We start from the raw sequence: 15,467 nt of genomic DNA, 5'->3' as shown, positions 1-15,467 counted from the left end.
AGGGAAAACCAGGATCCTCATCCTCCTTCCATTCTCAAATGTGAAGTATACTATACAACTAAACAGCTACACCATATGGCTGGATCAAACATTTTAGACACAAGTGCTGTGTGATAATTGTACAGATGAATAAAGGACCATTTTCCTAAAACAGGACAATAATGGTTGTCCCTTTACTTATAACAACAACGAATCGAACAAAGTGACAAGTGCATCGGTTCTTGACAGACTCATGTGATGATTTTGCGTTCTCTCGAGTGATAGAACCATGAAGCCTTGGGGTCAAAGGTCACCTGAATGCCTCCATAGTCATCTCTGATTGGATACAAACTATGTGACATCATCAATCTGTCTCCATATCTGATAAACTGCTACTGTTATCTGACTCTTTTGTTCCCTTCTCAGCTAATCTAGCTTGAATGGCCACAAGTTTCTGTTTGATAGCTTCATAGTTAAAGTGGCCTCTTCTTGCCCCAAAGGGATCCTGCAAAAGAAAGAAAGATAGAACGATAGAAAGGTAAGTGGAAGCCATTGTAATTCCTCTTATTATATACTCTCAGAGATGTGCCCACGCTAGCCGGCACTGGGGGGCCCCGCCCAGCACTAAAAATTACTGCCCAGCACTGTCTTAAAAATTGTGAATCCCACCCAGCACTATTTTCATCTAAAATCCTGACATTCCTAACAATATATTCAACATAAATTGGGGCCTAGCCTATGCCAAAATCATACAGACTAATAATGCATCAGTTACGCATGCGAGAAACATTACTTACAGCTCTCAATCGGTCCCTTGTAAAATCTCTTTGAAACAAACTAATACTTTTACCAGGTACGAAATATATTTCACTAAAAAAAAATTTAAAAATGTAAATTGTTAGCAAAACTAGTACTTGTGTATGTGCTTAAAAAGCTACACAAGTGCCATTTGGCATCTGAGCACCTTCAAAAATTGAAAAAAAATTACCCCCCCTTAGACCCCTCCCCTAGGATGTCGATCAGTATACCCGGCACTCGGGAAATCCTGGGCACATTCCTGTACTCTACTTGTCTCGAAATATGATCATAGGTATCACATCTCACGGTTGTAATGAACAATATGCAATGACTCTGCTTACGCAAAAACAAAGTGATTCCAATACTACATGTACAACTGCATTGTGCACTGTGAATAACCTACAGTACTTATAGAATATTGGAAAATAAGGAAACGTAGGGGAGACATGCCAATTGACGTTTTCAATAGATGCAACAATTTGTCAAAATGACAAATATCTTAAAATTGACATTTTTTGCGAGATGCATCTCAACAAAGCATCACGTTTCTGATTTTCAGCATTTTGACCAGTTAGTACCTCTCGACAAAACATCAATTTTCAAATTGCTGACATTTTGACGACTTAATGCATCTTGACAAAATGTCAATTTTCAGATTTTTGACATTTCAATGATTTTGTATCATGTCGTCAATCTGCACATTTAAAATTATTGACAATATGACAACTCAATGCATCTCAACAAAATGTCAGTTTTCAGATTTTGCCATTTTGATGAATTGGAACCATGTAGCTTTGGAGGTGGTCCCATGGATGAGTGAGACATGGTTGTCCAAAGGACAATGAAAAATCCTCAAAAATTTGCCTAGTACTTATGTGTTTGACTTTCAGTTTGCTAATATTTTGGATAGTCTGAAGGAGGCAGATCCTGTTACACCACTTCTTGGTCAGGGTTGGTTTGGAAGGGTTGATGAGTAGCTTGAATTTCTTGTTGGATCACCTCATCTATCAAGGGGTTCCAACAAACAACCAGTAAATCCCTAGCAAAGAACTCAATCATTCCCTTTGTCTTCCTGTAGATATTTCAATCTTATTCGACAATCAACTTAATCGAATACAGGTTTTCCAAACGATAACCAGCATATCTTCTTATAATGCTTTTTATTCTTCATACTCATCTATATTGTATTTTATTCTGCAGTTTTACTACATATTAGCTGTCATATATTTTTTTTTTACAGTTACATAGCATTTTAGAGCACTTTTGTGGATTTTACGCTTTTATAAAATAAATTATTAAAAATATTATTTTTTATAAATCATCCTCACGCTTGCTGGACTTCTATGAAAATAATGCTTGTGATATAGTTGCGAGGCAATCTCAACATGAAATAAGACGAGACCCCTTTAAATTTCATCTCTCCGTGGTTTGCTTGGGTTATCTTTGTACTCACCGTGATCACTTGCCCATCTAGGTGCGTCTTCTCTTTTATTGTACTCATGTAAAACTCAAAATTTTTCGGGAAAATGTTCTCCATAGCGGATCTGTTAGGAAACGACAAACGTACCAGAGAATGGAAGGAGTTACAGAAGTAAACAACGATTGAATGATGAAAATCAAAAACCAACCATGTATTCAAAAACGGACAACTTTGTTCTACAGTGTTACCAGTGTGACAACTCATGTCAACAGTAGTTATTTCTACATGTTTTTTTTTAATTTTACATTTGAAGGGCTTTTTATCAAGAAGGCAACTGACACCCTGTAATATGGAGTTGATTATTACAATATGAGCTATTGAAGACATAACGATAGCCGATTATAATTTCAATACATTATTGAACAGATTTTAGTGTATGTAAAAGGAGCTTTATTGTCTGAGACTTTGCTATTTTTATATTTTTGTGACTTTTAAAGAAAAACTTGTTATTATTATTAATTTTTTTTGTGATGGGACTTCTAAAATCGTCATTGCCGATTTCTCCCGCACTGGCATAAACATTGACCAGATGGATTTTTATAAAGGCTAGGGTGAGGCCCAGGGGGTCATTGGAGGCCCATTACATGAGGTCTGCTGTTCTTTCCCCAGAAAAAAGAAATGTTTAAATTCACAAATCAAAGGGTGCATTAGGAGTCATATTTAGACTTTAAATTAGGACTAAAATAACGTAGCTCAAAAATCAAGCTTGTGCTATAAATATATACTCTTGCTTTCGTGTGTGGTTGAAAAAGGTGGTGGACATCCATAGTGGTGGTTCCTAAATGAAACATTACCCACTCATACCCACTGAATATGGAGGGTAAGGGCCTGCTACCCCCCCCCTCCCACCCACTACTACCATCCTGTGATGCTAGTTATAATAAATGCTTGCAGGTTTTTGCATAAATTTACCAGTGACAGACCAGACACCTACTGTTTGATCTCTGGTTGCTACTCACATGAGCGGGGCAGGCATGGCTGAGTTTGGATCATTCATCATCTGGCAAACGGCTACTCTAAGCGTTTCATGTCTGATACATTCATTGTATCTTTCACAATCTCCTGCATGCTTCTCCTGTAAAAACACAGAAAATACATCATGGTTCCTTGCGAATGAAATCGTTTAAAACTTCAAATTATTAAAACACATCTGTAGAATGTTTGATGCAAAAATGTCAAGAGAACTTTAACTTGAATTTGAGGTTGTCAAGCCACTAAGGAATGTACCAAGGTTGTTAATTCAGAGCGAAGGCAGTAATTTATTCTTCAAATAATGATAGATTAAACATCGTACCATTCAGTCTCAGTATTATATTTGGGTTATGAAGCAGATTCAGATGAATAAAGGAGAGGGCCTGTACGACCTCCCTGATAATCTTTGAGCAGTCCACATAATATTTACTGTCTGATACTATCTCTTACTTCCATGATATTAAGGTCAATAGCTTCCTGTCTTAATTACCAGTCCCCCTCAGTTGATGTAAAAGGCGTAATTTTAGTTCTTCATGTATTTTCATATGGACTGTATCAGTTTGGAAGATGTAAATACTTTGTTAAACTGCTTGACAAATCTTTCAAATTTTCTCTTCACGCGATCGCCATCCGCTGGAATGCGACAATATCAATATTAGCAGTTTTTGGCATGAGTGGTTACTTGTTTTAGCATACCTTTCACCACCATCCCCCCCCTGCCCCCTTAGGTGCAGACCCTGGGCGACCACACAGGTATAGTTAAGCCACTGGTTATCTTACCGTTTCAAAGCCTGGTTCGTTGTGATAGGGCTTATCATTCATTAGAGACTGAATGGATATGAGGACACTAGCTAGACACTGAGCCGGCGTCCATGCTGGTCCTTGCCAAGTTCTGTCAGATAAAGAAGGAAAACATTGTTGCTTACACAGTTATAGGTTTCAATCTCCAGTGCAATATACAATTGTACAACAAGGTGAGGTGAGGAGAGAGGGAGAGGGGATAACAACAGCCCTAGAGAGTTTCTTTATGTTTGAAATATGTACAAGTTAAAAACTTTCAATAGAAAGCTGTTATTGAGAAGGGCAAATTTGTCAGGATTTTGAGCGGCAAACAGGTCTAAGTTTTTGGTTGTCCAAACAGCTCATTGGTTGTCGAAGAAAATGTGGCACCATAACAGAGAATGGACAATATGTACACTATGAGAGAGATGAGTAGAATAGAAAGGCCAGCTTTGGGTCATTTGGGTGGATCATATGACAAAACACTATTCTGTTTTGTTTCAGTATCGGAATTGGCTTAGGGCCACACCAAGTTATCATTTTACCTATTTGTGGGTATTTTGTTACAAACCAGTCTGAATTTGATGTCAGCAACTAGTCATCTCCCAAACAACCACCAAAGCTGATTGTAGTTGTTCGCACACAAGTTTGGTTCTCTCTGACGACCAGATTACCATTTAACAATTGCCCTGTCGGAGGCATACTGAACCCATAGGTACATGTAGCTATTAAAGAGCCATTAATAGCACTGACCATCATACTAACATAAAGGTTCAGCCTGTGAAGCATACACTATGACATCACAGAAAGAATACTCCAGAGCAAAATTATATTTGACATATTAAAGAGGAATAAAATCTAAGCATTCTTGCAAAACTCGCCGACGTACCGATTTTGAGATATTGGCTGTTAAATTTCTTACAGTTTGTGACATACGAATGCCTGTGACAAGGGCGTAGGAACCGGGCGGGGCTTGGGGTGCGCCAGCCCCCCCAGTGAAAAATGTGGAGGGCGGAAGTATCATTCCGCCCCCCGCTTCGCAAGTCGGAAAACCCCTTTTTCATTTCCAAATGAGAAAAAAATCTCATTTGGAGCACCAAATTGCATCTAAGGCCAGGTGAAAATGCAAAATTATATACAAAATGGAGTGGGTGGGTTGAAGTGTGCTATATTGCACCAAATTGCATCTGAGGCCCCCTGGAAATGCAAAAAAATTCCAAAACCCCTCCCCCAGGCCAGCCATCAGTCTTCAGCCCCCCACTCAAAAATACCTTCCTACACCACTGGCCTGTGACAAATGTACAATGTGGATACATCAAATTTGGAGTAGGAAATGAGAAAAAAAAGAAAATCGAAACATTTATTTTTCAGTGTGCATCAATGACATCACATCTATTTGCTTCAGTTGGCATGGGAGATGCCAACTTCAACTGTCAATATCTCCAAAACAAAACATGGGATTTTGATTAAATAAATAAGAAGATAAAAAAAATATCACTGCAACTCTTCAATGTAAATCATGCCTTAAATTCTGTTATTTTCATGATGTTACAAAGATGAAAGTTTTCCTTACCCTAAGATGCTAAGACAGACTTTTCCGCTGTGGTAAAAGTTTGGATTGAAACGAACTGAGTTGTGACCTGTCGTGAGCAACTTGACACGGGGAGGCTTGTGAGGGTAATCTGGTGGAAACCTAATCATGAAGTGAAAAAATCCACCCTCGTATGGAGTATCGAACGGTCCTGTTACTAAAGCATGCACCTTACATTGGGAGAGATCAGAGAAAGATTGATTGATTGGTTCATTGATTGATTGATTAATTGAAACTTTATTGTATCCCAGAAAGGGTAAATACATGCTTGCAATGAAATTATAAACAGCGTAAATGAAAACGTAAAAATTGACAAAAGAAAATAGAACATACAAATGACTACTAAACCACAAGGAAGGTAAATTCCATACAAAACATGAGAATATTCCAAAAAAGATACATTGGAAATCACTGTCAAAAAAGTTAATATACTGCAGATCCACATATTGGGGAGAACAGAATTAAGCTTAGCCTCAAAAAGACTCAAGGTTAGCTTATAATTGCTGCAGTGGTCATAGCTTGTCTTTAGAGTGCTGAGAACGGGACAGACAAGCTTAACTTTGAGCCAACATGGTTTAGTTTACCTGCCATAAGTCTATCTTCTATTGACTGACAGATTTGAGTCCACAGGAAAGCAAGATATGTGGAGCAAGTATTTTGCAAAATATCTAGCCAGAAAGATTTTCAAATTTCTTTCACATCAATTAAATATTGATAAATCAATTATAAATTGGGAAACTAGAAATAAATAAATTTGATATGAAAATTTAAATAACTGTAGAAGAAATTCACTGCTCAGACTTTAGATGATAGGCTTTTGGGGTGCAGACGCTTACCAAGTTATACAAATACAAAATACAGAAATACAAAAAGAAAATTAAGTATGCGATGCGGTCTAATTTTGCCTACGTCTTTGGCTTCTGTCTGAGATCTTCTGATACTGGGTTTTCTCAAGCAATTCAATGGGAAGACATCCGAGAGCGAAGAGGGTGTGCAGACGCTTCGATAAACCACTATTGAGAGAGTATTAATAGCTCTCCATTGGTTTTCCAGGAAACCCAAAGTAATGGACTTGTATAATAAACAGATAATGGGCCAGACAGCTTTTCCTTTTAATTCAGAAATAGACCAATGTATTGGTAACGTTTAAAAACTTTAAAAATTTTCCTAGCCAATTGATCTTGACATTTACAGAATCAAATTATGTACTTGCTTCAGTGTTAGTGTTACTTTACATCAATGACTTCATATTTTTGCACCATTCCTCCCCACCCCTTGCCCAGCTGACAACTACACTAGTCTTGGACAGCTTGGCTATGACACTCTTATAACTGATGAATTGCAAAACATATTTAAATGTCTTGTTCTGCAATAAGTCCTACTGAATACAGAAAGCTGATGAAAATATATTTTGCTTACAGTTTGTGGCCTACCTTTGTTATATCCTCCTCAGGGACAACACACATACCAGGTGGAGGGTCACTATAAATGTTCATAATATCCCTGAAAATATAATAATTCAAACAATAAAATAAAGAGAGAAAACCCATATGGGAGAAATGACAACTGTTATAAACTAATGTGAAAGACATTCTGTGGAATCAGGCACCTCCGTTCTGGGGCAGGGTCAATGGGGGAGGGTTCTAAGAGGGAGAGGTGTCCCAGATACATATTTGTACGTATAGGTATAACACAGGTATCTCATATCTCAGGAAGCCAAATGTAGACGTTGTGTTTTTCTTAAAGGCATTGAAGACTTGCCCCAAACCGGGTGCCGCCCTGTGAAAAGTTAACTTTTTGTTGCTTGCGAGTGAATTTTTTTTCTTATTGCTAGAAAATGCAGACAGTAAGGAAACGTCATACCTTGTTATCTTTTATCTGGACCTGAGATCAGGGAGTTCCATTTAACAACTCCCTGCTGAGATGTCCATCGCTACTATGTACACTGTGTTGTGGGTATTGGCCGAAGCTGCATGTAGTGACTGTACACTAGTGTCTAATTACCGACGGTACAAGTGTGTGTATCTTCTGGGATCGATGGTGGTGTCTAATACTTCTGTTACACCTCAGTCGAAACTAGGTCAGATTATTGACATGAGACGTTTCTTTGTGTGCGAGTATTCACACCCTTTCAAGGCAACAAACCAGTGCCATATGATGCACAGATCATTGACTAGATGCATTTGTAAATGACTGCAACAAAGTTGATCTGTAAGAACAAATCTCGTTTGATGCACAGTATGGCTAATGAGGAAGACCATTTGAGAAGCAGATCATGCTGTGCTAGTCAACCAGTAGCCTATCCAGATCATATATATCATATCTATACTTATTTTTCTATTACCAATGTCTTTCTTAGTCATCCTAGTTACGTCCCCGAATATTTATGTGGGTAAAAGTTTTGCCCCCCTCTTATCCCTGCCCCTCTGGCTATGCCAATGTACAAGAGAATAGGGAAGAGGGACAGGATAAGGCTGTTATCATTTTTTTGTCCCAATACCCGTGCTCTCCGACGGTTGACTACATCTGTGTTACATTAGGTATATTCAACCATCGGTCAGTTAAATAAGCACTGCTTTTCAAACAGATGTGATCAGGTAAATATATAACAGCATCATCTATTTTTAACCAGTGATTGGGTAAATAAATAAAGCAGCAGTGCAACGCTTCATTTAGCTGACAATCGGGTACATTAGCAAGATCGCTATCCTTCTTGAACCATTGATTAGGTAAAACTAGCGCAGTAAAATGCTTATCGTACTGATGAAGATCAGTAAATGAGCACGAGTGCAATGCCTGTGAAGCAGGCTGGCGATCTGAAATATGAGCAATCTGAGCACAATCCATATTGGACAGACTGATGGGTTAATACTGTAGCTCCAAAAACCGCAAATTGGGGATGAAGTAAAATGAACAACACTTTTACCTTTTAATTCTTAGTAATGAAGCTCTTTCAACTGTCTGCTGGTTCCAGTCTTCACTTTTTTGAGGATCCCACGGGGCCAAAGTTTGAAGGTCAGATAGAGCAGTAGCAAACAGTTGGCTGCTTGCGTTACCTGTGGTAAAACTTTGGCTGGTACCACCAACACTTTTCGAGGTACTAGCATGTGCCATTCTCAAACATGTAATGAAAAAGACAAAGGTATGAATCTAAAAATATATTAATGATTCTTAGAAGACTTTAGAACAGACAAACTTTAAGTTGGTTATAGGAATCATCCACAAATTTGCTCCCAGGTACCTGCTTGGTGATTTCTAGACAACAAGAACTTTATGTCAGTTCATGCCACCAACACCATGATTCAGTTGCCACAAAGTCCCACCTAGTATTTGTCACATTATCCATCATAAATTACATGAGGCATCTTGAACTTACATTGTAGGATTTATTGATTGCATTGAACATCTTGTAGGAGAGACTGAGAATATACTTGAATTTTTCAAATAAGTTCAAGGTTTTTTGTAAATGTTCGATGAGAATGACTGCCAAGGTTGCCCGTCAGGCCTTTCTTCATTCATATAATAGTTCTAACACAAAATAGGCTAGTCGTTCATTAAACCCATACGCTATGGCCTATTTTAACTTCTACTACTTTTAGGCTAGGTATATATTGTCGCACTTACAGCACAATAAGTTCTATTGAAATAGGAAGGCTATAGTAATAGGCTGGTACTGGTAGCGTTAGGCCTTCGGAAGGAACCTGTTGTCAGAACGTGACACGGTGTATATTCTCTTCAGTTGAGAGCTTCAGTAGTTAACAGCAAAAATGAAACCAATATGTAATAATTATCTTCACTGTCGAGTAGAGACTAGCTTGCTGGATGATTTATGAGTCGCATATCGTCGTATGTATCAACTGAGCGATACCTTAGCTAGTGTTGTACATGTACTGGCGAAGAAAAAACAGATCGCGACGTAGGCCACATTATCGGTTCGAGTGTGCAAGCGAGATGGCATAAGCCTAGGCCAATTCATTTTTATGAATTTCCACTCTACAAATGACAAAGTATACTTAATTATAGAATATGATATTCTTTTGAATTATTTGGCAATGTGTTTCCGTTTTATATCATGGCATAATGCGAATATTCAAGATCAAGAAGCAAATATCAATCAGTTTCCGTTTTACAAATAGGTATCGACTGTCTGCATGACATGACGTAATCCATCCGGCTGCATGCAGGTGGGGAAATTCCCTTCTCTGTGATAACTCGTTGGCTTATGGTGTTAGAAATTCTATCGGAATCTACCGTCAGAGAAAACCAGGGAGTTGTTATGGAAACTAATCTAAAACAGGCGCGTATGCAGGATTTTCTAAGCGGAACGCCACCATCGGTTGGCGGGCAACGTACCAGAAAATGTCTGGTTTTGGTAACCCCCAGATCACCAGATATGGCACTTTTCGGGCTTGAAAATGACCAACCAGGTGTGCACTTTTGCCTGAAGAACCAAGTATTTCCCAATATATTTTTTTCCATACATAACCTTTTGCAGATTATTACCAGTCACACATCATGTTCGTCCGCGTCCCATATCCTGTGGATCATTGCTTTTGTAGGTGATTCTACGTCGCGGCCCACAAGACACGTCAGCCAAATTTTTCAAGTTCTTAAGCCCATTATTTGTTCAGAATTTGACAATTCAACCTTCTCGTGAATAAATTCACTTCAGAACCTACCCATAATGTTGCACAAAATTTCATCTATGGAAAACCAATATAGAAAAGCCTCCTTTAACACATAGCAGATCGGTCACTAGAAATTGCACGAGTACAGCGACATAGCCAGGAATTTGCAAGGGGGGGGGGCAAATTTTGCGATTGATATGGGGGAGGGGTCTAAGAAAGGTCTTTGAGAAATTTTGGACAATTGAAGGTCCTTAGATGCGATCTGGTGCAATGTTTTCCCAGTTTCATCATTATCATATATGATATCATATTATCAGCAGATTTTGTTTTCGGTTTGAATTATTCTTTTACATGTTCGATCTTTTACTAAGTTAATTATATCAGAAAAACAAAGATATTGCTCTTTTACAATTTTTCCAGTAGTCTTGTTTATTGTCTCATGTCTGGACTTTAAATAAATTTGACCAAATTTAACTGATGGACAATATAAACTTTCATATTCAGCAGTATAATAATTATAGGAAGCGCGCATCAAGTACGATTGATAGCTTAGCTTTATAACATGCTAACATCGTCACCGAGAAGTTGACAATAATTGTCTGGTGACATGCACAGGATTTCTTCATAGGTGGGAGAGGGAAAGGTAAGGGATGGGGGGAGCAAGACAGGCCTACTATAAGCTAGGTCAATAATTAGGCATAGCTTTAAAGGTTTGGTTGTGCTCATACACTCAAAAAAATAAAGTGTTGAAAAGTAATCGATAAGTGTCATATCAAACACTTCAGCCTAGCTCGTACAGGGACAACACCCTCCTTGCTAATTTTACACTTTCCGAGTGTTGAAAATCTAGCACCTCGCTGGTGTTGAATTTATCAACACTTGCAGGTGTCATTGTCACACCCAGTCCCCTAAATTTAGCTCTTCAAAGGTGTTTATTACTCAGTTGATGGGAGCGCTGTAGTAACACCACATGTCTGGCTATTCTTACACTTTTTGCGTGTTGAATATAGCCAAAACCTTACTGATGTTCAATTGACACTTGCACGTGAAATTGCAAACCCCAAATCCCATAAATATAACACTTACACTCAAAAAACGTGATACACAGGTTAAGTAAACTTATACTTAATTTTCATGTGAAATAAGAACACTAAAACATTTAATTAAATATGACTTAACTGCTGGTTTGTACAGTTTTACATGTTTATTATGTAACGCAAATACAATACTGTTATGTAAAATTTTGCCAGAGAAGTTTACATAGCACCCATTTAGTAAATATTTTATACAGGTTTTAGGTTAATTATTACCTAGTAATTAGGTAAACAATATATGGATGCATGTTTGAATCGCTCACAGCAGAGAGGTACATTTAAGAGAGAGCAAAAAGCAATGACAACACAAACAATTCAGAATGTGCGATTTTCAGCAATTAAACACCCTGCTACCTTCCTATTCCAGAGGTCCATATATTATATCCCATTAAATGTAAAATAAACAATTTAGGCTATAAAAAGTACTGTCTTGTGGAATGAAGTCAACTCAAAAGTGCCAACATTTTCAATTGCTACAGTTCAGTTACTTGGTCTTTATTGTTTGCGCATGTATTCTGGTATTCCGGATTAAACACAAAGAAACAATTCTTCCCAAAGTCAATTTCAAATATGCAACAACTTTAGATATATGCTGATCCGTGGGATGAGAAAACGTAGATTACTGTCTCTGATGACTGCTACACTGCAGTTACTTTGTCTTTGTTGTTGGCTCGTACCTTTGGTATTCCAAATTAAACATAAAGAAACAACTCTTCCCAAAGACAATTCCAAATAAGCAACAACTTTACATACATTCTGATCCGTGAGATGAGGAAACGTGGAGTGCTGTCTATGACAACTGCTAAACTGCAGTTACTTTGTCTTTTTTGTTGGCACGGTAAGCATAAAAATCTCGAATCTGGTTGCACTTCACACCACCAGGCAACTGGTTGACAACTTTTTGGAAAAATTCCCAGGCACCGAAACTTGCAATTTGGTATAATTCAGATTTAACACCGTAGAATGATTTGAAGCAACATCAATGGCTTCATAAATGTCCTCTCGGGTAGGGCATGTCTCTCGATGATCACAAATGACTGCTGAGGATGTATTTTGCTTCCTCCAAGAAGTAACACATATTGCTGAGGTCTTTCTAAAATCTTTTGCAAATAGAATTCCAAGTTGATGCTACCTAAGTAACAAAGAAAAGAAAAGGAAATTCCCATCATAATGAAGTTGTGTTAAAACACTCTTGGAGCATAAGCAGTTATTTACATGTACCCCTCACAAAACATTGACATTCCTAAAGAAAATGGCACACAATTTAATCAGTTGTGGTTGTCTTCTTCAAGCACGTTTGAAACTAGAAAGCCAGATGGCCTATAGTGATTCCTTGTCAAAACAGGAACTTGCATTAAACTTTCATCAGACAATGTAGGCAACTTTTACAACCAATGCATCATGTTAACAATGCTTGAAACAATGCTCACTCCCATTGCATGCGATTGTGTAGATGGCTATGAACTATAACAGCTAGATCACTTCCATAATATCGCTAAATTATAGTTGGGCCTAGGTCTAAAAGTATCACCGATCCACATCAACTTCGGCCTACTTGCTACAACTTACAAGCTAAAATGGAAATTAGTAGTAATTATATATTGCATTACATGAAAATATGTTTATCCCTTAGTAAGCATAGTACCAGCGTAACTATAGGCCCATGCCCGATGCTATTAAAAATGCATTGCCTTGAAATAGTAAAAAGTAGTAAGTATATCCTACTAGTACTACTACTACTTAAAAAAGTGACTCGCAGGGTATACGAAGTTACGGTTAACGCCCAAAAGGAATAGAATGCACTAGGTTACATAAAAGGCCTAGACAAAAGTCCTCCGTCCGTCCGTAGGCAATTCCGTTAAATTTTACTTGTATGTAGGTAACACAGATTCGTTGACAATTATGAGTTGACTATGACAAACAGCACCTAGCCTATTATATTAACTTATCGTATGACTTTAACGTTAGGTCTACGTAACGCAAGCGATTCAAATGCATTCGTCTACCCAACTTAGTCGTGGGTCTCTAAGCATATCTCGTTCTTTTCACGTTCACTTACGTAATATCAAAACATACCTCCGAATGTTTCAATCAATTCTTCCAGGCCCCAGTCTCCTATAACGTCATTTTCCATGCCATTGTAGCTCGTTACCGCACACTGAATACGTAACGTTATGTGGCTTGCACGTATATATGGCCGTGGTTACTATAGTACATTTAGTAACGATAAATGTTGTCAGTGGTTTAAACACTTAACTTGCACTAAGAATCCAGCTGATGGGAGGTTCGACCAATCGGAATGCTCGAACTGAAAGTACACTTTCTGCAGGTGTAAAAAATACACGCTACATGAATTATGTAACCCTACTCAGGGTCAGAGTAACCCTTCAGGTGTAGGGTGAACGGTTACACCTGGAAAGTGCTCAAATTCAACACTCCATTTTTTTGCGTGTATGTTTTACTCTATGCAAAATGTTGAAATTTGGATAGAACAAGTTACTTTTTCGAAAAGAAGGCGAAATTGTGATATCTAAAATAAATGTAGTGGCCTGTATATGGCACCGGTTTGCCACAATGACTGGTTGTCCATTAATTTGTAAATATTCGTTCTATTTCATGTAGACCCAGCCAGTTGGGACACCTTTCTAATGCTAATACCTCTCTAAACTGTCCTCCCATATCATGCTTCAAAGCATTCGTATTGACAGTATAAACAGTTCCTAACCTTTGCCTGATAGGAACATGATATTCATACTGCTCATACTGACACCACGAGTGCTCTGAAAGCGGGACATGAAATTACAGTATAGAAAAAATTGTCCCAACTGAGTGGTGGACCCCACTTGGATTCACATTGCTTGGGTTTAGCTCAAGTAAGAGTATACAGCCTCATCACAACCTCCTTATAGTGATGTTGTAAGAAAATGTATTCCCAAGTCTTCATAGGATTCCACTTTATTTACTTAATTGAACAACTTCTTCATTTATGTGTATTTTTAATTTAATCAGTTGCCTGACCAAAACACGTAATTGACTATATTGTAATGTAATGCATGAAACATGCATATCTTAAGAATATTACTCAGCCAGTACATCTAGATTAGGCTGATGCAACGTCCCAAGTAGCGTGGTACTCTTTCTTGTGAGAAGCATGTGGCTGTGTAAATCGTTAACAGTATGTGACTTATTCGATGAACCTCCGAGATAGTGATGAATATATATATATATATATATATATCACTGTCTTGTTCATGCGAAGAGTAGAAGGAATGTTCCTTTAGAAGTTGGTGGTCCTTGGCTTTGTCCGACGTGGATCCATGTCTATGAGAACGGTCGTGGCTGTACTGATAGCGTTGGACTGAAGCTGTTTTTCTCCTGTGATACTACAATAATACAAGGAACCGAATACCATCTGACATGTCATCTCTGGTGTTACGTGTCTTAACCGAACGTCTTACTCACCATCCCACTTCTGACACCCGTTGTTGGGACCCACCCTATTAGGTACATTGTACTTTATTTGTTTAGCATATCTCTAGATGTAACCTATATGTGCGCACTCTGAGTACTGTAAGAGTTGGGTGCTACAAGGGACAACGTCACATGACCCTCAATGGCTGGTACATGTGTTTTGGTGCGTCTGCTAATTGTCGGTCCAGATTTATATATAAGCCGATGGTCGCCATCTTAGGAATACCGCAAAACATTTTCATGAAACTAACAGCCAGGTCAAATGAATATACCCGCGCGTATACACGCAGGTTGGCTTCATCATTAAGTGTATACCATAGAATGATGTATACATAAGCGTTGCAAGAAATCATATCGTCAAAAATGTACGTCTGCAGACGCGCGCGTTTACTATAGCTTCCCATGTATGTCTACAAGAAGTTCGTATAGGAGTTATCAATCCAACGCCTTCGAGACTATGCAAATTCGTTGACAAAAACAGTATATCAAACTTTATGACGACACAAACAACAAAGCACGCGTTGATTCGATATTAAAAAACGCGCATCAGAGCCGTATATATACCGAGAGTGCCCTGACGCGCAACCACAGATAACATGTGCGCATCGTTTCATAGCGTCCTTAGATACATTTGAGAGATCCAAATGATTCATTGTGATGTTTGGACATGGTTT

General features: G+C 38.2%; 1 protein-coding gene across 2 annotated transcripts; it reads right to left on the bottom strand.

The window, feature by feature from the left end:
* LOC139967030 (ubiquitin-conjugating enzyme E2 Z-like) lies at nucleotides 1–9,718 on the bottom strand. 2 transcript variants are annotated; one of them, XM_071970638.1, is made up of 8 exons: nucleotides 9,225–9,718; nucleotides 8,527–8,715; nucleotides 7,034–7,103; nucleotides 5,583–5,770; nucleotides 4,010–4,121; nucleotides 3,217–3,332; nucleotides 2,231–2,321; nucleotides 1–484 (listed from the first exon to the last, which is right to left on the bottom strand). In XM_071970638.1, the coding sequence occupies exons 2-8, from the start codon at nucleotides 8,712–8,714 to the stop codon at nucleotides 344–346; spliced, it is 906 nt and encodes a 301-aa protein (XP_071826739.1). In that variant the 5' UTR covers nucleotide 8,715; nucleotides 9,225–9,718; the 3' UTR covers nucleotides 1–343. The 2 variants fall into 2 exon arrangements, with proteins under 2 accessions (XP_071826739.1, XP_071826738.1); XM_071970637.1 differs by lacking the exon at nucleotides 9,225–9,718 and having other exon boundaries at nucleotides 8,527–9,213.
* Nucleotides 9,719–15,467: the final 5,749 nt, after the last annotated feature.

The sequence above is a fragment of the Apostichopus japonicus genome, chromosome 4 (genome assembly GCF_037975245.1).
Source record: "Apostichopus japonicus isolate 1M-3 chromosome 4, ASM3797524v1, whole genome shotgun sequence".
NCBI lineage: Eukaryota > Metazoa > Echinodermata > Holothuroidea > Aspidochirotida > Stichopodidae > Apostichopus > Apostichopus japonicus.
The sequence above is the reverse complement of the archived record's forward strand: the minus strand, read 5'-3'. Positions and strand labels throughout refer to the sequence as shown.